At 41.5% G+C, this 26,075-nt stretch overlaps 2 protein-coding genes across 2 annotated transcripts; both read right to left on the bottom strand.

The window, feature by feature from the left end:
* Positions 1–11,068: 11,068 nt before the first annotated feature.
* Positions 11,069–14,121, bottom strand: MYF5 (myogenic factor 5). The gene is made up of 3 exons (XM_020993514.2): positions 13,621–14,121; positions 12,367–12,442; positions 11,069–11,800 (listed from the first exon to the last, which is right to left on the bottom strand). Exons 1-3 carry the CDS (start codon positions 14,119–14,121, stop codon positions 11,607–11,609), a joined length of 771 nt encoding a protein of 256 aa, XP_020849173.1. The 3' UTR covers positions 11,069–11,606.
* Positions 14,122–23,120: 8,999 nt separating this feature from the next.
* On the bottom strand, positions 23,121–25,016 carry MYF6 (myogenic factor 6). The gene is made up of 3 exons (XM_020993512.1): positions 24,420–25,016; positions 24,041–24,131; positions 23,121–23,729 (listed from the first exon to the last, which is right to left on the bottom strand). Exons 1-3 carry the CDS (start codon positions 25,014–25,016, stop codon positions 23,608–23,610), a joined length of 810 nt encoding a protein of 269 aa, XP_020849171.1. The 3' UTR covers positions 23,121–23,607.
* Positions 25,017–26,075: the final 1,059 nt, after the last annotated feature.

Here is a 26,075-nt window from a genome sequence, read left to right as displayed (position 1 = left end):
CCAAGCCTCAGATTTCTTTTACAAATCAGCTCAAGCATCACTTTCTACTTAAAGCCTTTCCTGATTCCGATAATTGCCTTTTCTCCTTTTTTTTGGGGGGGGGTAAAGTTCCACATTAGCCACATTTCAGGTGTGAGGAGGAAAAAAAATAAAGGGGGAAAAAAAACTGTGCTTCAATCTTCACCCAGCCCTTAAATTTCTCTATCTACAGGTGGATAACATTGTACATCATAAGTCCTTTGGAGTTGTAGTGGAGCATTGTATTGATCAGAACTACTAAGTCTGTCACAGTTGATTATCTTTACAATATTGGGGTTAGTTTACAATGGTCTCCTGGTTCTGCTCACCTCACTTTGCATCAGTTCATATAAATCTTCCCCTTTTCCTGAAACCATCCCACTTGTCATTTCTTATAGCATAGTAGAATTCCATCACAATCATATATGACAACTTGTTTAGCCATTCCCCCACTGGTAGGCAGCTCCTCAATTTCCGATTCTTACCACCACAAAAAGAGCTGTCATAAATATTTTTGTACATAAGGGTCCTTTACCTTTTTTATTTTCTTGATTGCCCTTTCTCCTTAAAATGCTTTGTATTTCCTATATTTCTTCTATCTATCTATATATGACCCTTTCCTCTCTCTGTCATTCCATACATATTATATATAAACATATATACACATATATATATACACAAAAGTATGCATGTGCTTGTGTGTATGTATATGTGCATATATACACACATATATCTATTTCTCTATCTATCTATCTATCCATCTTGTTTTCCTAGATTCCATAAAAGCTCCTTGAGAACAAGGGTTGGTTTGGGGGTTTTTTTTGTGTGTGTGTGTGGTTTTTTTTTTGTTTTTTTATCTTTGTATCCTGCATGCCTAACATAATGCCTGGCACTGGTAGATGACGCTTGTTGAGTGACTTGCCAGCATAACTGTGAAAATGAAGTGAATGTTAAAGAGTTAGGGGGGAAAAATCTGATCAAATATGACAAGCTGGTACTGATTTATTAAAAATGAAAATACATGACACAGAGAAATAGGAAAAAACCAAACTGATGGCACCAAGGATACCTTTAGTTGTTTGCATTTGGCAGGAATACTTGGAAGATGAACTTCCCTTTTTCCTTGATCGTAATTTTCCCTTTTCATGTTCAGACTCATAATTCTTCCTGAAACATCCCATCTGATGCAGTGAAAATGAATCCCAAATATCAGGATGGCTTTAGTGAATAATGTAAAAGGGAAAAGCATTCTGGGAAGCCTCTGGTTCCCCATCATGCCCCTTAAGAGCATTCAACAAATATCTGATAGTGTTGTCATGTAATAATTGGATGGAACTACCATTCTATTACCAGCAAGGAAAGGTATTGAACCATGGTGAATGGAGTGCTTGCCAGGCCAAGTTGCTGTGTCTTAGTGCCTAGTAGGTCTAAGTAATGAAACGTGAAACAGGATAAAATCAATGGGAAAAAAAGACCTGCTCAAACTTTTTTTGTAAAATGCCTTCCAGAAATAAGTTGAGGTAGCTAGTATGTAGGAAAGAACCCCAGAATTAGAGTCAGAAGACCCAGGTTTAAATCCTGCTTCTGCCACTAACTTGCTTTGTGACCTTGGGCAAGTTATTTGTTCTTTTTGGGCCTCAGTTTCCCCGCCTAAGGACCCTTCTAGTTCTAAATCTTATGATCCCAGAATTTTGGAGTGTTCTCTTTTTGGGAAAAGACTGGAAATGATGGACATGTTTAAGTTACTTAGAAGTTTCAAATAGGTAAAAAGCTGTCCAGGGTTAAAAATATCCTTGTTACTCCTAATCTTGGATGCTAAGTTTTCAATCTTAGGATTTAAAAAGTGGATGCGAGGCAATGTGTCAATAGAAAAGAAAACAGTGGAAAAATCTTTGGAAAATACTGATTTTATTATGCCTCAACATTCAGATTTTTTTTTTAATTTTCCAAAGATCTTTTCTATAACCTGAATGGTTACAGAAGACTTTGACTCACCAGTGTGTAGTTTGCTGGGAGCTGACACGTGATAATATGATTTGTAATTATAGGCACAGCACACTAACTCACTCTTTTCTAATGTATCCTAATTTATTCTGTTTTTATTATCTTCCATGTACTCACTGTCGATTTTTTTCCAACATGAAAGCACCACTCCTTTTTCAGTCCTTGGTATGAAGGCTAAAGAACAATACATAATTTGATAAATTACTTCTCCTCTTTTGAAGAAAAGTAAAACCATGTATCTTGGGGCAATGGTATACTTGAGCAATACCTAATTTTCTGTAAAGTGAGTGGATAGAACACAGACAATTGATTTGGGTATGTTTTTATAGAATGTGGAAATAATATGCTTTTGCTTCTACCCCAGAATGCCAGCACACATCCTGAGTTACATTCTTAGGAAGCTGCTTTTTTTTGCCTTACATAATTGCTGTGCTTCGTTGATTCTTTCAAACACTGTGCTCACTTTATCAATGTTGCATGAAAACGTCAGACTATGAAAATGTTTTAGTGAAATGGATTTAGTTTTATAATATTTAATAACTGTCAATACCCATCTATATTAACAAAATCAGTCACACTTTAGCTTTTTGGAAGAGTATGTGCAGGTTTGTGGAGATGAATGTTAAAACTGTAGATCTGAATAAAGGTTCTTTAGAAGGAAAAAAATGAAAACACAAACATTTCTTTTATTTTGGTAGAGACTGATTTCATGGATATAGGGAGCTCCCTATTAGACAATAATTAGACAATAGATTGTCACCCATTCTACAATGTATACTCTTAGAGAGTTGTTCAGAGCACTGTAAGATGTTGACTTGCCCATAGTCAACCAGTATGTGTCGGAGGGGAGACTTGAACCCACACTTGCCTGGTTCTAAGGCCAGCTCTCCCTCTGTTATGCCAAATTGCTTTTCTTTAAAAATGAAACAAAATAAAACAAAACAAAAATGGATAATAAATTACTGAAACATATAGTTTCATCTTCTGCCAGAGATGTTCTGGGCTGGGCCTGACTCAGGTCAGTCCCCCGGTGCATTATTAGAACAAAATTATTATTCAACAGTTAACAAAAGGAAGCAGAGCAGGAGGATTTCCAACAAGGATGTGCATTTTGGGCACCTAGAGTTAATTCCGCTGAGGGAAGATCTACCTCATGGGTTCCCCCATCATTTTCTGCCAGCCAAGCATGAGAGAGAGTGCCTGCAAATCCTTGTGGTTGTTTTCTACCCAATCAGGGAATCCTAATTGAACTTTTAGTCCCCTGAGCCAATCAAGTCTCAAAGATGTTCTCAATATCTCTTAAGGAAAAAAAATATCAGCCTAACTTGCATGGGAGCAGAGGTTAAGACTTCGCTCCCATGAGGAGGAGGATGACTCTTTTATGCTGTTTCCTTTAACTGTTTTGGAGAAAGATATCACGCTACTGCCTTATTTCTGCATTTTTTCATGCTTGACTCCCAAGCCAAAACAAGACGTACTGATTTTTTGTAGAAGAGATTTCTCTGATTGCTACTGGTTTTCTTACTGGCAAGTAGTTCTCAGCTCATTCACTGCCTGTCTTCTCAGGCTTTGTCCCAAAGGGGGAGAAAATAATCTTCCACTGGAGGAAAAAAAACAGCCTTTCCAGCCCAGCTATTTCCTTTAGGTGCCACTGCTTACCAAGAGAAGGAACAGAAGTATTTTAAAAATTAGGACACATACTGCACCTCTGTCTCAGCAGCAGGGAGTTCTGGGATTTGTCTTTCCCAATTTGCCTCTGGGGAAACTTTTACCTTTTTTGCAACTTAGCTGGGTCTTACATGAATTGAAATTTATGTTTGATGGTCACCTTCTCACTAACAACTTTCATAACTTGCCTTTCATTATGGCAGTGCCATAGAAACAGAGATTTGGAGCTGGGTTAGAAGTCATACGATCTATCTCTCTCACTTTACAGAAGGGGAAACTGAGACCCAGTTTGATATTATAGAATATTATTATCTAAAAGGATGATGAAAATTACATGCAGAATGAATTATTGTAAGCAATGTAGAACTCTTAGCCCCTTTCCCCACATACACATACATGGATCCCAGAAAGCTTCCCCAAGTTCCAGATATTTTGTGGGTCAACACCCACTCAAAATACAACCAGAATTAATTTTTAAAGCACACTTGATAAAATGGACTAGCAAAATAAGTGATAAGAGTTTTCTTCTCTCCATAAATGTAGGCATGCACTCTTGCTCCGATGACTGACTACTGGGAGGGGAGGGGATATATCCACAGAAGGGCAGAACCAGGGAACACACGTGGAGGGAGACACATGAGGATTGCATGTGACAAGAAAACAGGTGTTGTTGGAATAATTCACTCTTCCATAGCTGTTGAGATGCTCACGTTCTTAGAGGATGTGATCACACCTTTCTAGGCTACTCTGGGCTACAAGGTTTTTGTTCAACAGCTTTAGTCTGGGCATTTCTGCTGAGCTGCCGCTGCTCTATGCTGCCATCTGCTGGCCCTCAGCCTCTAGATGGCTTTTTCCATAAATGGGTAGCTTCATCCAGCTACATGTGGCCATCTAGTGAGAGAGACTCTTCGGTCTTCTAAACACTCTTTAGAACCCGTTTTGTATATATTTGTTTTTTGTTTTCCCCATTGGATTGTAAGCTCCTTGAGGGTAGAGACTGCTTTCGCCTCTTTTCATATCCACGGTACCTAGCACATAGTAAGCACTTAATAAGAGTTTATCGAATGAATGAATGAATTTGACTTATTTGGGCCTCAGTTTCCTCATCTGTAAAATGAGAGGGACTCAGATGAGATGAAGTTTAAGGCTATTTCGGCCTCAAATTCTACCAATAGCCTCCTAATTGGTCTTCTTGTTTTCAGTGTCTTCTCTCCATAATCAATCCTTTTCACGCAGTAACGGTCCTAAGGCACAAGTCATTGCCCTGCTCAGACACCTCCAGTGGCCCTCGAAAGCTTCTGGGATAAAATGCAAACCCCTCAGCCTAAAGGTTCTTCACGATCTGGCTCCAACCTATCCTTCCAGCTAATTTACAATACTCTTCTTCATGCACTCGATATCAGCTATTTCCTAAACTCAATAATTTATTTCCTGCCTCTTTGTGTCCACACAAGCCATCTCCAAGTCTGGAATGTATTTCCTCCTCACCTGTGGGCCTCTGAGTGCTGATCTTCTTTCAAGGGCCATCCCACATGCCATCTCCTCAGTGAAACTGTCCTTGAGTCTTCCCAATTCCTCTCCTCCTCTCCTCTCCTCTCCTCTCCACTCTATTCCCCTCCCCTCCTCCCCTTCCCTCCCCTCCCCATTTTCCCTTACCTGAGGGTGTTCTACCCAAAGGAAGGTAAATTTTGATGCCTGAAACGTACCTAGTTAACTTGGGATTTACTGGATAGATTTCTTTCTCAAAGACCAAGCCTTAAACCCAGTTTACTCTGGATCTCCTTGATTGGACAGCAATCAGCCCCTGCCCAAGCATGGCTTAATGGTTATTTTGGGGGCCCTTCTGTCTCAGAGTGAACGTCAATAGTAACTGTTTCTCTTTTGGCCAGCAACCCTGAGGCTCTTCCCCTCCCAGTTTGATTTTATTTATTAAAGGGGCCATTCCTTGACTCACTTCTTAAAGAGGTCTACTCACTGAATGGGTGTTGGCTCACTCAAAGTGAGAACCTGAAAAGACCTTGGCTTAAAAGGGCCAAGGTCTCCCACTGCATCCTGAGCCATCTTCAGTCATCCTGGTCAGTATCTGGCCACTGGAACCAGATGGCTCTGGAGGAGAAAGTGAGGCTGGTGACTTTGCACAGGCTTCCCTCCCTCAAATCAAATTAAATGGCAAGTCATTCATCATCTCCCTGGTGTCATAATTCTCTTCAAAAACGAAGGACAAACCACTACTGCAACCTTCTTCAAGTTACTTTTACTGACTTATCCCTGCCAGCAGCTTCTGGGAGAGATCAGGGAAGATCAGGCAATATTTTATTTCTGATTTTGTATTTTCTTTTCATTCATTGATTCATTCATGCTTGCATGCATACATGCAAATAGCATTTTGTCTGAATGGAACTTCCATAACTCTAGGGAGGGTCTGTTTTCCCTTAAATCAAGGAGCATTTTCATAATTCTTTCCCTTTGAGAAGTTACTTATTTTTATTGGTTACAACAGTGTCATGAGCTATCTTGTCATCATTTTCCCTCATTTGACAGATGAGGCAACTAAGTTTAAAAGACAGAGAACTAAATTAACAACAGAAACACGACTAGACTTCCTAAGCGTTGAATTTTCAAGCCTGCTGTTTCAGCAAGAGTAGACCATGTCCAGGGGTCAAATCATTCATCAGACCCTTTAAGAAAAAGTGGGTTTAGGGATCCTGCAATTTTTGTTTATACGCGTGATGATGTGAGAGCATTTGATTGTGAAATTTGCCCGGGGGTTCTGCCAACAGGGCTTATCTGAAGTCACAAATAGCTGCACTACAATATCATTCCCAGAAATACCACCCCCACAAATCAGGGAATTAAGTTACCACTTTAGCCTCCTTACTTTTCTAACCCTGGAGAGTAAGCTCTGGGAAGGATCCATTTCTGAGTCACTGTTGGTTGGAATGCCATCTCGAACAGGACACTCCCTGGGCTCTCCAAAGTGTCTACTCATTTTAACTTAATTGTCCCTTTCAAAAAAAGAGAAAAATAGCAGACAGAATAATATCCCTAACTACACAGTACCTTGGTTTAAGCAGCACTACCCCTTTCTAGACTCAACTCTCCCTTAGGAGCACTAAGGAACTTACACACTTCCCAGTCTTGGAAAACCAAGCTCTTGGGCCTCGGCTTCTTTTGGACTCTGCTCCTCACTGAATTTATACAGGTAAAGGAGACAATTCAGTAGTTCCTCCTCAGAGCTGTCTGTGTGACTGCTGGTACCAGCCAGTTATAGGCCCTTCCTTGAGTGGCCCATCAGCCAGCAAGCACTTATTAAGGTTTACCATTTGGGCAGATGCAGAGGCAGTCCAGTCCTTTGTCCTGTACTATTTGGGGCCCATCCTGATACTGCCTGTACTTATATTTTACTTACATTTTTTTCTACTCCTGGGATGGGAGGTCAATCTGGTATCCTGTTCTTTAGAGGATCAATGACAGAAGACTCTAGGCCAACAAGAAGAAATGTGGTTTCTTAGTGTTGAGCACTTTATGTAGTAGCAAAAGACCTAGTTCCAATGTCATAGTTACATAGATTTCAAGCAAGGTGAAACCTTAGACACCATGTAGTCCGACTTCCCCATTTTACAAGTGGGTAAACTGAGGCACAGAGAAATTAAATAATTTGCCCCATAGTCACACAGGTGGTAAATGATAGAGGCAGGACTTGAACCAAGAACCTCTGACTTTAGACTGAATAGTTTTTCTAATCTATAATGCTGCAAATGGAATATACTCAGCCACAAACTTTGTATTTTCTTTTCATTAATTGAATTTGTCAACATATGAAATATGCGGGACCAGAAACTCCTTTAATTAGATGTTTCATATTATTATTACACTCGCTTATAATATCAACTATTCATTGCTTTTCAAACCTTAAGGTATTGTATGAACAGAATATTGTTTTCATTATTACTGGAAATTCAACAGGGAAGTAGCAATCTAATAGAATGCAAAGAAATTTGGTAGACATATTTTTTTAGGCAGGAATGTGAAGGAATTTTTATGAAGGAATATATTGATGTGTCATTATTTCTTTGACTAGATTAATGAAGAAGTGCTAACATTTGCTAATTTAACTATTTTCCTTTCTAAGGAAAACTTTTTTTTTTTGCTTTTTGGTGAGGCAATCGGGGTTAAGTGACTTACCCAGGGTCACACAGCTAGGGCGTGTCAACTGTCTGAGGTCAGATTTTAACTCAGGTTCTCCTGCCTCCAATGCCAGAGCTCTATCCACTGTGCCACCTAGCTGCCCCTTAAAGGAAAACATTTATGAGAGAATAAGCAATGTTGTAGTGAAAAGAGTGTTGAATTTGAAGTCAGAAGGTTTCAATCTTAGTTCCCACTACCTGCTCCACGTATGTCCTTGGGCAAGTAAGTTCCAACTCTCAGGTCTCAGTTTCCTCATCTGCAAAATGAAGAAATGAATTGCATTCCATCCACCTCCAGATCTTATGCTTAACTCTGTGACTGAGGTATTGACAGAAGCATTGAAGTAAAGAAAACACAAAAAGAATTAGATTTTTGCCTCTGGGCTTTGTGCACATGCTATGTGTGTGCACGTGCACACACACACACACACACACACACACACACACACACACACATACACACACACACACCTCCCCAACACAGACCAGGTAGTAGGAACAGTTCTTTTTTTCTCTCTTCTTTTTCACCATTCCCTACTGGATTCAACTTGACACCTCCATACCCAGCACCCCAGATGATGAAAAGTTTTTGTCCCTGCTGAAAACCAATTGTACTTCAAGGCAGTATATGAAATCAGAAACTGATAACAATAGAATAACCCAGATTCTTTCTAGGAAGAAAGACCCACTTAATTTCTCTCCCCTATTTACCCTTTCTTCCTTTTCCTTTCTTCTCCATTTACCTCCCTTCCCTTTCCTCCTTATTTCTTCCTTTCTTATGTCTCTTCTGTCTCTTCTCTCCCTTCCCTTCCTTCTCTTTTCCACCTTTCCTTTCCTTCCCTTTCCTCTCATTTTATCCCATCCATTTCCCATATCTATCCTTTCTTCCTCTCCCTTCCCCTACCCTCTCCTTTTTTGCCTCTCCTCCCTTTATTTTTCCTTCCTCTCACTTCCTCTCTTTCCACTTAACTTCCATTTTTTAAGCTATCCTTCTTTTCCCTCCCCTCCCCTCCCCTACTCTCTCCTTCCTTCTCTTTTTCCTCCCCTCCTTTCTTTCACTGGGGAGAGAAAGGAAAATTCTCCCCCTCACCACACATAGAGTTTCTAACCTTCAGGCAAAGATAGTATCGGAGGGACCTCAGCGGCCAGATAATCCTTACAGGAAAAAAAATTCTCACTACAATCCACTCAATAAGTGATCACCCCATCTTTGCTTGAAGACCTCCAGTGAAGGACCCCCAAGGAAGTCCATTCCAATTGAAATCTTAGAAAAGTTTCACTTAGTTCAGACTTCAAAATATTTCTTGATTACTCCCAGCTATTGCTCCAAGTTCTGCTTTTGGATATGTATGTGGGCTAGGGGTGAATATGGGCAAGCTAAATAAATTTAATATCTTTCCATATGTTATTGTTATTGTTTAATCATTTCAGTCATGTCCGACTCTTCATGACCCTATTTAGGGTTTTCTTGGCAAAAATACTGGAGCAGTTTGCCATTTCCTTCGCCAGCTCATTTTACGGATGAGGAAACTGAGGCAAACAGGGTTAAGCGACTTGACCAGGGCCACTGGTCAGATTTGAGTCTTCCTGATTCCAAGCCTAATGCCCTGTCTGCTACACCACCTAGCTGCCCCTCTTCCTCAAGATAGTCCTAAAAATACTTAAACACAGCCTCAATGTCCCTAGTCCAAGCATTGTTTTCTCCAGACTATATACTCCTGGTTCCTTCAAGGAATTATCCCATGGCATACATTTAACATCCTTTACAATTCTGATTTCCCTCCTCCGGCTGATCTTTAGCTTAACATTGTCCTTTCTGAACTTCATTGCCCATAATTGAATATAATACTTCTGATGCGGTGTGGGGAGGGAAAAGCAAAGTGAGATTACCACCTTCTTAGTCCTGGAAGCTGTGCTTCTCTTAGCGAAAGCCAAAAGATACCTCTCAACGCAAAGCAAAGAATGATTTAGCTTTCTTTCTTTTTTCTTTTTTTTTTCTTTTTTGCTACCATATCAAACTGTTGACTCATATGGACCAGACAGGCCCCTTTTAGTCTTAAAAATATGGAAATACAAAAACATAATTCCTTAACAATTCATTTGTAGCTCTTATGGACAAGTTAACAATCTCAAAATAATATCTAGCTGAAGAAGGAAAAGGAAAAAAAATCACAGAATCTCAGATTTAGAAGGGACCTCAGAGGCCATTTTGTTACATATTTATTTGCTGTGTGACCTAGGTAAGTCACTCAATGTCTTTGTGCTTCAGTTTCTTCCTCTATAAAATGAGGAAGTTGGGCTCCATGGCCTCTAAGTTTTCCCTAACTCTAAATCTATGTCTTATTCCAACTCATACATAAACAAGAATCTCCACTACAACATACCTGGGAAGTGGTCATACAGCCTTTGTTGGAAGATCTCTAATAAAAGTAAACTCGTCACTTCTGGAGCCAGCCTATCCCACTCTGGGACAGCCCTGATTGCTAGAAAGTTTTTCCTTACCTCAAGCCTAAGTCCATTTCTTTGTAACTTCCACACATTACTCCTAACCTTTCCTTAGTTCTGCCTAGCTCTGTTGCCAAAGCCTATCAAAGACTTTTCCCATGCCCCAACCTCTCAGTGATAGCTAATATATTGTGATAAATCTCCTCTTCCTCAGATCAAACATTCCCAATCCTTTCAAATAATCTGTCATCATATGATACCATCTCCAGGTCCTTCACTGACATGTATCTCTTGCAAAAACATCTAATTTATGTTTTAACAACATTTTGCAAACATCAGAATTCTATAAATTCTGCATGTCCATTTAGATGCCATTAATGTGAAATCACCTGCAGATCTCCATTTCCATGGCATAATTACCCTTACATATGAAATGTCAAGTTAGAGAAAGGTTATCTATCCTTTAGCTATGAAAGACTTAATTGGTTTCACCTTGGCATTTAACATTGGGAAGTAAATAGGACTTTGAAAGAATCCTCAAGATGCCAAATAGCTGGGTTAGTCTAATATTCCAATGTATTGGTATTGTGTAAGCACCGAGTTAAGGACTTTGTACAATTTCTTACTAATTTCTCTGGAAATTTTCTTGTTCTTTCAAAGAAAGAGACCAACATATTTCTGTGAGTAGATATTTTTTATTTATAGTGGCACTTCCAAAGTTTCTCATATCTTGAAAATATCCACAAAAATACTGATTTATTCTTACATTAGAAAGATGCATTTTGCATACACAAAGAGTAAAATATATACTATTAGGCAGTATTTTTTTCTTTTTGTTTAATAAAACTGACTTTAGGGCAAACAAAATTGAGCTATGGTTAAAGTCTCCTGTAACTGATCCCACCCATCTTTAAAAGTATAAAATGCAGTTCTGATAACCATGAAAGAATATTTTTGATAAGCAACATTTATGAAAATATAACTTAAGTACTTCTGCAAGCTACCCCTCCCAACAACCTTCTGCCATGAATAATAATATTAAAAATATATATCAAAAGTAAAAACAAAGCATTCATATGATGGTGACTTTTTAGTTAAATACATTTTCTTATGAAGTGGCAAAATAGTATTTACAAATATACAACTAACATGAAATATTCATATACAGAATGTCTTAGCTTGGAACTTTGCACAGCCTCCTGCTCCATGGTCTAACAGGTTTTCCGGTTAATTCTGTACTTGGAGGTAAAATCAGTGGGTGGAATTAATCTCAAGTCGCAGAGTTCATAGCACATGATAGATGAGCCTGGAATTAGGGGCCCCTGGTGTTTCTGGCTGAGAGTCAGTGCTGGCAATTGGAGAGAGAGAAGCAGGGTCTTGCAGAGTCAACACAGGTTGGTCAGAGGATGAGATCCGATCCACTATGCTGGATAAGCAGTCCAAACTGGATAATGTGGAATTTTTGTCTGTGGAGGAAACTAAGGATAGGAGAGAAACATATTATGAATTAGACATGGGTAGAAAGATTTGCTACTCTGCCCACCCCCTCTCTCTTGATCCTTTTCTCCCACACTCAAAAGTCAGATGGCCATAGAAAAAGAAAAGCAGAAATTGGAAGGAAATACTTGATGACTCAGGCTAAAGTACATGTCTTTGATGGCTGGGGATGAGGATAGTGGATAGGGACTGGGAACAGAGTTTTTGTGGCTGTTGGGTTGAGGATTTTTCTTTGCTCGTTCGTTTGCTTGCTTGTTTTTAGCTCAAAGTATCACCAACTTATCACTTACTCGATAAAAACTAAAAGAAGTCTGAAAAGGCTTTGGTTTGCTCAGAGTAAGGTCCTTTAAACTTTATTACAATAGTTTTGGTTTTATTTGTCATCTTGTGTGTTTTATTTTATGCAATGGGAAGCATTATACTGAGAAGAGATTCTTAGGCTTCACCAGACTGTTAAAGGGATCTAATGGAGGTTAAGAACCCTATGTCTAAAGTGAGCTGTTCAGTTCACTAGGTCTGAAGCTAATCTACGACCATTATCACTCACCATTTGTCATATCAGGGCAGTAGACACTGTCAAAACTGCTGTTTCTTCTGGACCACACGGGGCTGTTGCACTCAGCCTAAGAAAAGGAAAACACAAGACAGAAAGTAAGTTTTCTTGTCTGACAACCTGGGACTCTAAACAAGGGGTCAGATCACTTCTGCTGACCATTCTGAACCCCTTCAATTTTATTTTTGAGATGGACAGCCCCGGTGAAATTGCTAGGACGTGAAGGTGGAAATGGAGAAGAATAAAAGTGAGGAGAAAGAAAAGGAAAAGAGAAAGAAGAAAGAAAAAGGGGGAGGAAAGGGAGGCAGAGAGATACAGAGATAGATGGTCAGAGACATTGAGTCAGAAAAAGAGAGATTATAAATGAGATGAGATGACATGAGATAACATGAGATTGCAATATTCATTGGTTTACCCATGAAGAATGGATGGAAGGAGGAGGAAACTACCCTAATTCAGTGAGAGAACACTTTCCCAGGGCAACAACACATTAAAACCTGGCACAGATGAAGCAAACGCTCTCAGAAAAGAATGCATCAACAACTTCTCAGAGCCAGGCTTCCTCAGGGGAGGGGTTATGGCATAAGCGGGTGTTTTTTTTTTCCATTTCTTCATTAAGTTATTAAAAACATGGGCAATGTAGGTTTCAGAGATTGCCCCTTAATTCTCTGTGTGTGGCAAACAGACTTGAATCACATTTTTGGAAATGGACCATAATGAAGAAAACTTTTCATTGCTTCCTCCCAAAGACCACTCTGTGATCTTTCTTCCCGGCAGCTACCTTAGCAGGCAGCACCTTGCAGAATGAGGTGCCCTCCACTGCTTTAGGAGTACAAATGGATTGTGTCAATTACATGGCTGTTGCACACTGTAAGAGCTGACTCCCAGGGTCAGAATTGGAAGGACTCTTAGAGATCATCTGGGTCAGCCCTCCTCATTTTGTAGATGAGCAAATATTGGGGGCCCAGAGAGATTAAGGTTACATAGAGATGTACAGCATCTAGGAACCAGGTTTTCTGAGTTTCAGCCTAGTAGTCTCTACACCAGGTTGGCTGCTTTCCCAAAACAGGACTATGTAATCTTTATAAACCTGGGTCCATTCAGCATTTTACAATATTAAAAGTCACCCCTAGATAGCCTTGAGCTAAAAAAAAAAAATCAGGCCACCTAATACCTCTAGCATTTTTTCATTTATTTTGAACAGTAATAAAAAAAAAAAAGACAATCATCTATGTATGAACTTCTTACCATCCCATCGGAGCAGTTGGAGGTGGGGCTGGTGGGTTCAGAGCAGCTCTGCCCAGGGAGAGTGTAATAGTTTTCGACCTGTTCCCTCAGCAACTCTTGGAGACTCTCAATGTATCTGATGGCATTTCTGAGAATCTCCACTTTGGGGAGTCTCTGGTTAGGATTGGCTGTAGTGCACCTCTTAAGCGTCTCAAAAGCCTGGTTCACCTTCTTCAGCCTCCGCCTTTCACGCATGGTGGCCGCCTTCCGCCTGTCCATGGTGGTGGCCTTCCTCTTGCAAGCTTTGCAAGCCCACATGAGGCAGTGGCCCGCTTGGTGGTGACCCGTCGGGGCTCGCACGTGCTCCTCTTCGTCTGAGCCTTGCAGGTCTGTTTTGTGGGCTCCAAAAGAGGTCATTCTGGGCTCAAACTCATCCCCAAAGTCCCCTTCTGGAGAAGGGATGCAGGAGCTGTCGTAGAAGAATTCGGATGGGGAGAACTGGCAGCCTTCCATCATTTCCATTCTGCCAGAGGAGAGAGGGAGGGATGTTGCACCTGGACCGCAGAGAGAGAGAGACTCCAGTGAAAGTTACTCTGCCCGTTCCACTTGGTCAATTTCCTCAGCAATTAGAGAGGGGAGAGGCTAGTGTCCTTAACTCAGAGGCATGGCCTCTTTATATATTCATGGAGAGGGAGGCTGGTCTACAGTGGCTATTCATTATTAGCATATCCCACCACAACCCCTACTGGGGGCTGTCTGGGCAAACCTACTTTCCCCAGGAGACAATTTGCTGTTTACGGCTCCTTTTGACTAGTTAATGATTTTACTGCATTTCTTTTTAATGGGGGCCGCCTTCTCCAACCACCCACCCCCTCCCCCTTCCCCTCTCACTTTCACTCACAATTTAACCAAACCTGGAGATTATTTCTAAATGTGATCCTAGCAACAAGCAAAATTAAATTTCATGAAATTTCCCTCTTTCTTCAATTTCTTCATCTTTGAAACAAACTAGACCCGGGACAAAAGATCTCTTGAGGAGACAGAAAAATCAGAAGTTCTAAGGATGGGGAGAAGGCCCTACTGTCCAATCAATTATTTCTCCTTTCCAATAACTTTACATAGTGATTCTTCTATGCAGAATACATGAGTTTCACAAACTTAAGAATGCATTGGACTCTTAGATGGGCTAGGTTGAGAATTCTTCTAAGATTTGGATAAGGTCATTTTTAAAGTAGCTGCTTTGATGGAGATTTTAACAAATCAGCTTTCTTAAACGCATAAAAAATGCATCATCTTTAAAAAGATGATGGAAAGAAGACCAACTAAGTAAATGCATTAGGACTTGAATCAAAAAATGTCTTTAGCCTTTGAAATCAAGGGACCTCAACAAACCCCAGAAAGAAAGAAGACACAAAGAAAAGAGAAAGAAAGAATGAATGAAAGAGAAAATTACATTCTAAGCTAATCCCATCTAACTTTTCTTGGTCTCTAGCGCTGACCCTCTTGTTTCCACAGACATAACAGAGAAGCAAGACTTGGGGTTTGCTCATTTTCTGCTTTCAAGCAAACTTACACCGTTACAGATGCGTCCCAGCTGCCGGAGCCACAATCCCTCCTGCTAGTGTAAAATTTCTAACCCCACAATCCCTAAGTAACTTCACACAAACCGGTGACAAAAGCCTTCCAGAAAGCTTGCAGCTAGATCATTGTAACCCTGGGTGGGGAGGTGGTGGTGGGGGGTGGAGGAAGGGGATGGTAATTAAAGTGGTAATGAAACCATTAACAGACGGTTGCCAGAGCCCCAAGAACCAGCCCTTTGACCACATTCAGATAACTTGTGTTTGTGTGTTTTTAATTTTAGGAAAATGAGTTACTCAAGGCACATGCCCATATGTCATTACCTAGTTGCTAGATACTAGTCTGAGTTATCTCTCTGCTAGGACTACATATTGGCTCCTAGAGGAAGCGGCCTTGCTTTAAACCTTTCTGCCAGCCTGTCCAGTAAGTGTTATAGCTTTGTCTGGGGGCCTTGGGGGGTGTTTTGTTCTGCTTTGTTTACTTTCTATAACTCCTTTTCCTTTAGGGGTCTCGGCTTGGAGATCTTGTGTCAGTAATGGCCAGAAAGGTGCTGTTTTCACCAGGGTTCATTGAGGCAAAGGGAATTATTGTGGGAGACAAGGGGAATGCTACAGATGAGGTAGAATGGCAATACAGAGGTCTTTGCTGCCTTAAATCCCAAATATCTCACCCTTCCTAGGGAAAGCGTTTCTCTTAAAAATTTTGCACAAGCCCACACTGCTCACCCCAAAGGGTTCCTTAATTGCCAGGCCAGTTGGGAGTACATCTGCAGTTTATTTAGGGCTATAAACAGGATCAGAGCCTTTGAAATGAATCCTGTATTAAGAGCATAAACCTGATAAAGGAATAAAGTTACAGGGGGGGGGGAAATCAAGATATCAGGAATGGTAGCAATCCTTGGCCAAGTAGCTGGAAACATTAAAATGGCCTCTGTCATCTTTGAAGCACAGTATTCAACTCCCTCCTGTTCCCCATCACAGAAGAAGTTTCCTCTTTGTCTTTTTAGACACCCCTTCCCCAACTCCAGCACAGTGTTTCAGTCATATAATAGAGATTGAACTTACGATTTCACTAATAGAGGGACCTCTCTCTAGGGATTCTTAATTTTTTGTGTGTGTTTCTACCCCTTTGGCAGTCTGGGAAGTCTATGGATCCTTTCTCAGAAAGTTTTTAAATGAATACAACAGAATACATAGGTTAACAAAGGAAACATTTTCAAGTAAAATCAACAAGTGTTTATTGAATGTCCCCTATGTGCTAAATGCTAGAGATAAAAAGAAAGACAAAAAAAAAATCGGTTCCTGCTCTCAAAGAACTCGCAGGCTAATTGGGGATACAATACGTGAATAACTACGTACAAAGAAAATATAGATATAATAAATTAAAGATAATCACAAAGATGAACAATTGGTGTTAAAAGGCAGTAATGACTTTCTGTAGAAGTTGGGATTTTAGCTGGTACTGACGATTTTGTTTGGGATTTGAAATAGTTATTTAAAAACAACAATAACAGGGAACCCCAGATGAAGAATTTTATATCACATATATGCTGTATATGACACAGGTTTTACACTTATAGTCTTGAGGAGTTGCCTAGATCAGTGAGGGGTTAAATGATTTGCCCAGACTCCAGGAAGTCAATAGATGGGACTTGAATCCACATCTTGCTGGCTCCGAGGTTAGTTCTCTAAGGCACTGTCACACAGCTTTTAGTGCAAACAGTAGGTGCCTAACAAATGCTTCGTGACTTTAAATGGGTTGGACCATTTGCCAAGGAGCCGTGGTTTTTGGTCAGCAGTAATCTGATTACCTTTACTGGACTGTGGGATGTTGCCTGAGTACACTGGGCAAGTGCTAAAATAGAGCTGTTTACGGGTTTGTGTTCCGGTCACAAACAAACTTGATCTTTAATGTTGTAGCTAGGGGTAGGGGAGGGGCGAGGAGAGAACTGGTTAGTGGCTGGGACGCTTCTGATCCACCTATCACTGAATTCCTTTCTATTAGGTACTTCTACTGGCAGGCTAGAATCCAATTTCTTTCCTAAGCCTTGGGTATTCTTTTGCTCCCTTTTAGGCCGAAACTTTACATCACATTCCCACAGTCCTGCCCGGGTGAGGGTCCTTGGCCGTGGGCGAAGTATCTCTGCTCTTCCTCCCCTCACCCATTGTACCCTGCCTCAAACGGGCTACTGAAGACTGCACAACTTTCTCCTTCTTCCCCCCTTTTCCATCTGCTAGTGTTGTGCCGGGAAGGATGCTGTCACTCACGAGGCTCTGTCATTAGGAGAAGTCCTCCGAGGTTACAGTTCTCTTTGGTAAAGTGATCTCAAAACACATTTGCAACGTGCAGAAGGCGAGTGGAACAGCAGAAGTACCAAAACCTCAGAGCTCCGAGTTGCTTAATGGGGCTCGTGAGGGGGCAGACCGAAACCGCTGGGCTCTGGGGACTGAGGTGCTGAAAATAGGATGCCAGGGCACCAGAACTAGCTAGACACAACTTTTAAACTGTGCTCAGAGGAGAGGAGAAAAAGAGATCAGAAAATAGGAGGAAATATTCAAAGGACGAAATACGCCAGCGTTTCAAAGGCTCTGGGGCTCTAGAGGGGTTTGGCTGTTCTTTCTTCAGGGGGGACCCAAAAATAGGGAAAGTGGAGAACGTGGGGTAGGTAAAAGAGCTTTTCAGACAACTTGGGGGACGTACTGTATGCGGTTTGGTAATCTGTGCCTCGCATATAATGGAGCTTAATAAAAATACTTGCTGAATTGAAATTAGGCTGGATTGAATTAATTTCCAATCCTGATCCCTGCCCCTTCTGAGGGAGTTTATCATTTGCGTCGAAGAAAACAAACTCCACCCTCCAGAATTTTTCTGACAAGCTAAATTCTGTTCTAAGGATCACAGACCACTTCCGGTGTGTAAAAGCACAATCAGAAAAGATGTCCCAATGCACCTCTCCTTCCTTTGTCCTCCTTTGCAGAAGTGAGGAACTAGGGTGGAAGAAAGCTAAAATGCCCGGTAGTTTTGCTGATTCAATTGCTTTTATCATCCTGGCTTTTTAATTCTTTATTAAAAGTGATGGCTCTCCGGGGGAGGGAAGAAGGAGGGATATAGTTGGAAACAAAAACTATATAGAATAAAAAGTATTAATGCTACTGTATATGTATGTATATATACATATGTATATAAACATATATATGCATATATGTGTGTATAGATATATGTTTGTAGGTAGGTAGATGGATGGATGGATAGATAGATAGATAGATAGATAGATAGATAGATAGATAGATAGCCCAGTTATGGATTTCTGTGAAGCATATGCCCTAAATCTGCAGGAAAAAACTCATCTAGATCCCAATCCCTTATTTTTGACAAGGGAAGGCATAGTACACACATTAAGCACTTAATAAATATATCAAATGTAATCTAATCTAAGAAGTACAGCTCCACCAAAGCATATGACACAAGCAATTGTATGCTTTGAGTTGCTCTCACAAGTCTATTTACTTTTTTGTTGTTATTTTTAATAAATGAAGGTTGTTTGCACTGTTAAAAAAAGTAAGTTGCTTTCTGTACAGTTCTAGTAGTTTGTGTCAGGGAGGTAAGGTTCTGCAAATAAAAATGAGTCATTCTAAGAGGCTCCTTGATTTTTAAGGACACTTTTAAATCACCCTCACAACTTTTACTAATAGAGATTATTACAGTTAAAACAACATGGATTTATGGACCTCTCACTGCAGCCGTATGGGCTATATATATAAATGAGTTTGGGGAGGTGGTGTTCACCAGAATTCCAGACCTCTGAAAAGTCGCCAAGGCTTTTCTTAAGAAGTCAAATATGAGGAGGAGAAGGCAATTTCAAGCGTTCCTACCCTGTCCTCTTGGCCAGAGCCCCCTCAAAGACAGAGGCAAAAGAGGCTTATTAATCAGTTGAATCAAAGGGGAATTCTTAATCACTTTCATTCGTATTAAAGGTGATTTTTGTAATGTGCTAAACTTTTGGCTACTTGCAGCTCTGGGAACCAGGCACACCTAAGTAAACACATTAGTACCTGACAGAGCTGCTGGAAGAATTTGTGAGGAAGACAGCTGAAGAAGACATTGGCCTCTGCTTGGATACTGGGACTCCCAGGAGAGATCAAAGGGATGCGGACTTAAGACCAGGGAGAACGATGGTCCCTACAGCCACAGCTTGTTGTAGCACATGGCTCAGCTGCTCAGTCTTGGTGGCTGAGTCTGAAAGGCAGCAGGCAGATTTCTCTAAGAGGCAGAACTAGCTTTTTAGGGTGAAAAGTGGCTAACTACATCTCTCTCTCTCTCTCTCTCTCTCTCTCTCTCTCTCTCTCTCTCTCTCCATTTCCTGTGAGTTAAAAGGCTTGTGTAAGGCCAAGGAATGAAGTGCTGGTACAGAATATCAAGGTGAGATGCTTTTAATAGCCTGGGTCTTTGGGGATATGCTTTATTACCTACCAACAAATTAAATTAAAGAAATGAAACTACAGTAACTTAAAAATGTCTTGATCTCCTCTGCCTCTCTTCTACTTTAACCTTTTGGGGAAAAAAGGATGAAATGCTGTTGGCAGAGGACTCTTCAGATAGGTAAATTCTAACACTAAGATTACATTAATAAAGACAGAAGCACAGAAGACATTTTTCAGTCCAAAGTTCTAGATAGAGCTGTGTATTTCTCACTCCTTCTCTCCTCCAAACCCACACCTGCCCTCCCAATCATTGTAGTACCTTAGAGAATCTGAGATTGGAGGACTTGGGTCTGAATCACTCTATTTGATTAGCCTTAAGCAAATCAACTCACTTTGAATTTCAGTCACCTCATTTATAAATTGAGAGAGTTGCATTAGTTGACCTCTAAATGTCCCTTCCAGCTTCAAATTGATGACCTTATGTATGGGGCCAGTAACAACCTTGAATCTCTGCAGGTGCCCAGCATATTCAGGTTTGATGTCTCATGGCTCCGGTGAGTTGAGCAGAGCTAGCAATTTAGGAAACTGTCATTTTAAAGACACTCTCTCTTTCCTGGTAATATCCTTGGGTGAGAAAAAAAAAGTCCTGATCCTATTCTAAACTTGATAACTTTGAAGCTAGCCTGCCTTTGGAAAGAGGTTAGGTTACAATTAAATCACAAACCACTTATCTTTTCTGAGTTATTACCTCCTGACTGGAGTTCCCAGAGACCTGTTTACTTTGGCTTCCCGACTTGGTAAAGATTATCATTATTAATATCAAACAAAAACATTTTAATTGCAAACACACCAAAGGTTTGCATTGGAAAGCCTTACATGTCAGCTACAGGATTGGAGGTCATAGGGAGCCTTTGGGAAATATTTGCTTTATTTAATGAAGAACTTCTATAGGCAAACTTTACTCCAAACAATTTCTCAGGTTACCCTGCTCCTGGAGATTGGATAAATTTGGTATGCGAAGATGGAATAAAATCTAACGACAGGTCGAGACCATGAATTGTTTAACTAGCAACCCTACGGAGACATAGGCTTAGTAGCCTGATCAAAGCATGAATCTAACACACACACACACACACACACACACACACACACACACACACACACACTCTGCAGTTAAGATTAATTATTATTTATTATTACTAATTAGTAAAGTCATTAAATTCAGAAAATGATTTATTTTGCTAACGGATAGTTCATTCTAAACATGCATGTACACATACATACATCCCACTCACAGAAAAAGCACATAAAATGCACAAGCATAGTATACACACACATGCTACATATTACACTCCTTTCTGATCTGATGCATTAGAGGTGGAATTTTTCCTAGCTTTAGGTTATTTTCTACTCTGTTTTTCAGATCACAAACTTGGCACTCGGATAAAACACCTTCTGGAAACAAACATCAGCAAAATGAAAAAAAATCTAGTACTCAGAGTTGTCTGAGTTTTTCTTTATGAGGTACGGATGGAGGGGGAGGTGATGGGAGTGTAGCTTTGAAAGAATGCCTTCTAATTTTATATGTGAGCCTGGCAGGATGGAAAGGGCCTTGGATTGAGGATCAAAGTTTTGGGATTGCAGTTCCTACTCTCACTTTCCAGTCTGATGCCTCATCCAAGTCACTTCATTTTTGAGACTCAGTTTCCTTCTCTGTTAAATGTTCATGTAGGATGATATGATATCTCTGAAGTCACTTACTCCTCTACTATTCTAAGATGTCAGGAGTGTACAAATCTTTGGAGAAGAGATGTAAGATGTTCTTTCTTCAAATGAGTATGACTCACATTCTCTGTTGAAATGAATCAAGGGTGATGACAGATGGAGCTAAGCTGATGGATATAAGATTTAGAGAAGAGTGAGATTTTAGGACTTTAATACCGGAATTTGGAAGAGCACAGAGCTGAGGTGCTTATTGTCTACTGAGGGGGCATGGAACAGGCTTGGGAGTCCTGACCTTGGGTTCAAACCACATGTCTGATGCTTACTACCTGTGTGGTTAAGTTGCTTAAAGTCCCTGGGCATCGGTTTTCTCAGCTTCAAAATGAGGAGCTTGCAATGACCTTTGAGGTCCCTTCTAGCACAAAATCTATGCTCCTTACGCAGGCTGCTCTCTGGGGACCTGTGTTTTAATAACACAATCTCCTCACCCCCACATACAATACTCATGACAAACCTCTTGGGGGTAGGTAGAAGCTTGGAGCAGGGATAGAGATAAAGGAAGATTTATTTGTGATCCAGGGGTTTTCTGGGATGAGGAAGAAGAGGAGAGGGGGAGTTCTTACAAGAAATGAAGAGGTCTAAAGAGACCTCTTTTTAACAAGACTGCAAAGAAAGGCACCATGACATGACCCAATGCTGCCCCTATCCCCTTCCTGGTGCAGTTTCTAGGTGGTCACTCCTTCCTGAGATTACAGTATAAACAAAGCTGGCACACTTTGTAAAGAAAACCTCCTTGGGATCAACTCCTGGGGTTTCTAGCCTCCCATTGGGCCTGGTAAGAGGCTTCATGTGCTGTTGTTGTTGTATTCCTCTTAGCTTTCAATCATTTAACCCTTTCCTCCTCTGGGGCAGAGGATACTCCCATCAAAGAGGCCTCCCCTCCCCCAGCTCCAACACCAAAATTCCTCTCCTTTTACCCTATTTACTGGAAAAACAAACCCAAGCTAACTAGGCCTTGGAGTCACTCAAGCCTTCTAGTGTCTGGTCTAGTTCAAGAAATGCAGAGGTCTTCACTTAGCTTCCCCTAATCTTCGCAGTAGTCCTGAGACAGGGAGGACCAGCTCTGGCTGTTAGTACAAGAGCTTCTGGGATCAGGTAATGCTGCCAGACTTCTCTTAATTTCTCAGACATTCTGTCAGCTAGCATTTATTCATTGATTACTACGTACCAAGCACTGAGCTAAAGCTGCCGAGTCAGGGAGAGTATGCAGATGTGTGTGAGTCTGTTTTTATCCGTTCCCTAGCAAGCCCAGATTCTCTCAGGTGGACAAAGTATGGTAAGAGGTGGGAGAGGGTAGGATGAGACACAGCACATTTAACCTATTACTTTGGAGCACAGAAGAAGGAAGGAGAAACAGAACCCAAAGCATGCAAACAGAAGGAGTAAATAAAGAGGAGGGAGGAAAATATCCAGATCATCCCGACAAATTTTCAGAAAGCTACCTGACTGTTCCACTCTTCGAACTCTTCACCCTGAACTCCCTCCACACACCCTTCACCTAATACCTTCCTTTTTTTCCCCCCTGAGGTAAAATTGTTGGGTGGAAAGACTTTTTTTTTTAATCAGAAAGATAAAGTCTCCCCTCCCTATTCTATATTTGTCCATAAGTACAATGTGGAGGAAAACTTTTAAACCTAAGTTATCTGTTGAATAGAATTGAAATACCCTTGACAATTGTCTGTCACTCCGACAAGCTTGGAGAATATAGAAAGGCCTTTTATTTGTACAATACTAGCATCCTTGAACCGTTTATATACAGTACTGCATCCCCCATCTTAAATACATTTCTTGCATTTACATAAAAAAGAGAAAGTACTAAAAGTATTTACAAAAATCAATAACACAGAATACACATTAAATAAAACTAACATTAAACCACAATTTTCCCACTTGGCTTCAGACAGGAATGAGCTTCTCTGGAGCAGGGTACAATAGGCATAATCATGATAAAAGTCAATCTAATAAATTAAAATCAAAAAAGAAAAGGTAAAAGGACTGTCTATGGCAGGGAGGTTCAGGAGACCAAACACAGAGGGTTTTGGGGATTTTTTTTTCTGAGAAGATATTACTTCGTTTCCAACTTTCAGACGATCCTGGGAATGGTTTCCTAAATATTAATGCAATGTAACCTAATCTAAAGGTTAGTTATGGGGTTGGGGTGGGGGTGGAGCAGGGAATAATCTTCCAGCAGAAGCAAAGATCCCTCTAGAACCAGCAAAGGGGTTCGTTATTTCTCCACTACCTCCTCCACGCTGATAAGTTTAGGGTCTTCGGAGGAAATACTGTCCACGATAGAAGAAAGACACCTTAGGCTACTGGAGGCAGATGACTCGATTATGGGCCCTCCGACTGTAAAGAAGGAGGCAGAAACAGTGTTAAAAGAGAAGAGACAATTCAAATCAGCCGAAAACGAAAGTCCACAGGTTTTGCAAACTATATTAACTACTTCTATGAATTCCAAGCTGGACATACTGAGGGAGAAGGCACATTTCTCCCTGTCATACTGTTTTCACGTCTTCAGTCTCCTACTGTGCCTTTTCTCCCCCCCAAAAGGGCTTCCCACTACTCCACCCCTTTCCACATACATTTTAATTAAAGTGTCCAAACTCTAAACTGTATGTGGTTTTTTTTTGGAGGGGGGGTACTTTCATGTACTTTACCTTCTCTGGGACTTAAGGCTAGGGCCCTGGAATGATCAGAAACATTTTCCCATTCAGAGCTGCAGGTGCTCAGGAAATCGGAACTGGGGAGCTGGAGCAAACACAAGAAAGATCACTGAGGCTAGGTTAAGAAGCAGGGGATCAGAATTGGACGGGGGGCGGCTTTTTCCTCGGGCTGGGAGTAGGGGGGGCTGGGGTGATGCAGTGGTGGGATTAGGGTGTCTCTAGTCCAATTAACTCGCCGAGAACTCCAGCTGCGCTTTACAGACTCCTTAAGTAGGAAGGAAGACGGGAGGGAGAAGGACGGGGTAGGGGCTGCGGGGAGGAAAGAGGGGAAAGAGCTTAAGCAGCTGCACTTTTCGCCTCCGGGTGCCCTTACATTTCCTTGCTTAGGGCTGTAGCTGAAAGGGTCTGCTCCCAGCTCCTGCATCTTCTCCTGCTGATCCAGACGGTGCAGGAGATCCTGCAGCCGCTCGATGTACGTGATGGCGCTGCGCAGTATCTCCACCTTGGGCAGCCTCTGGTTGGGGTTGGCCACTGTCCTGCGCTTAAGGGCCTCGAAGGCTTCGTTGATCTTCTTCAGACGTCGCCTCTCTCGCAGGGTGGCGGCCTTGCGTCGGTCCGTCGGCGCCGATTTCCTCTTGCAAGTCTTGCAGGCCCAGATGAGGCACTGGCCCGGGCAGTGAGGGGGCTGCAGGCCCGGGGGCGCCAGAACGTGCTCTTCGCCGCTGCTGTCGCTCCCGGCCTCGGGGGGCATTTGGTCCTGGCAGGGGGACAGGGTGCCGTCGCTGCCCGGGTACAGAGGGGAGCCCTCGGCCATCTCCAGCTGCTGCAGGGCTCCATTCTCCCCGTCCAGGTAGAAGAAATAGGAGCCCGTTTCGAAAAGGTCCATCATTATGCTCTCCTCTTTGGCCTCTGGCTCTTCGGGAGCTGGGTGATGGGTTCCCAACCCCGGGAGAAACCACCCAGATGGCATCTAATTAGTGCGGTGACATAAGTTGCCCCCTGCTTTATATATAGCCGAGGCTGAAACTCAATCCAACTTTTAGCTGTCGCGGTGCCTCACCCTCCCAATGTGATTGCAGCTACTCTCCATCCCCGTCCTCCCCCCCCCCCATGCTGTCCCTAGAACATCATCTCCTTAGAAAGACAACTCAGGTTACTATCCACTCCCAGAACCAGGAGACATCCGATTGTGTTCAGGGTGGGGAAAAGGTCAAAACGCACAGAGCCACTAAACAACCCGACTCAAACAGCCCAGAGCAAGCTCTCGGATGTGCCGTTGGGCCAATTCGCTTAGAGGGCAAGGGGAGAGCAGCCAGGGTTTAGGCTGGCCACCAGTCCCCTCCCCCACTGCCGCCCCTGGATTCTAAATATAGACTTATGCGGAAAGATTTCAAAGGCACCAGCTATCCCTCCAAATAGACCAGCTTAACATGGTCAGAAGGCTTCGGCCTCTTATTTCGCCTTCATCCTTAAGAAGATGCTAGCCCTGTGGATCTAAACTATGAGAGTTGTCTCAAGTTTATAAATTCGTGAGCAGACTTCCACCTGCTTAACATAAATGTGTTCATTCTGGTCCTGTGGCTATAAACTGACCCAAGGGGCTTCTTTCTTTCTTTTTCTTTAAACAACTGCCATTCACATGGGAGAGGTAAACTAAGGTTATAAGTTGAAAAGCAGAGCCGACATCAATCTTTTAAAAAAATTATTTATTTAAAGCTTAAATACAAAACGAAAAAGGGGAAAAAAGAACATTTCCATGTATGCAGCAAAACATAAGAGAGGATTCAATATAAAACAATGAATTTCCATTTCAAGAAAACTTATGTAATAAATACTAGACATCGCTTTCAGTGCTACCCAGATTTTCTGTGCTTCCTTCTAGGTCTTTTTTTGTTCTCTGCTGTGCACTTTCTTCCTTCCCCCACCCAGGTTACAATTAAACAAGACTATATATGCATATACATATATATGCAAATATATGTGTATATATGTATATGTAAGACCATACTATGCATATTTCTATTTGTCA

Source organism: Phascolarctos cinereus, unplaced genomic scaffold (genome assembly GCF_003287225.1).
Source record: "Phascolarctos cinereus isolate Bilbo 61053 unplaced genomic scaffold, phaCin_HiC Scaffold_1;HRSCAF=81, whole genome shotgun sequence".
Classification (NCBI taxonomy): domain Eukaryota; kingdom Metazoa; phylum Chordata; class Mammalia; order Diprotodontia; family Phascolarctidae; genus Phascolarctos; species Phascolarctos cinereus.
The sequence above is the reverse complement of the archived record's forward strand: the minus strand, read 5'-3'. Positions and strand labels throughout refer to the sequence as shown.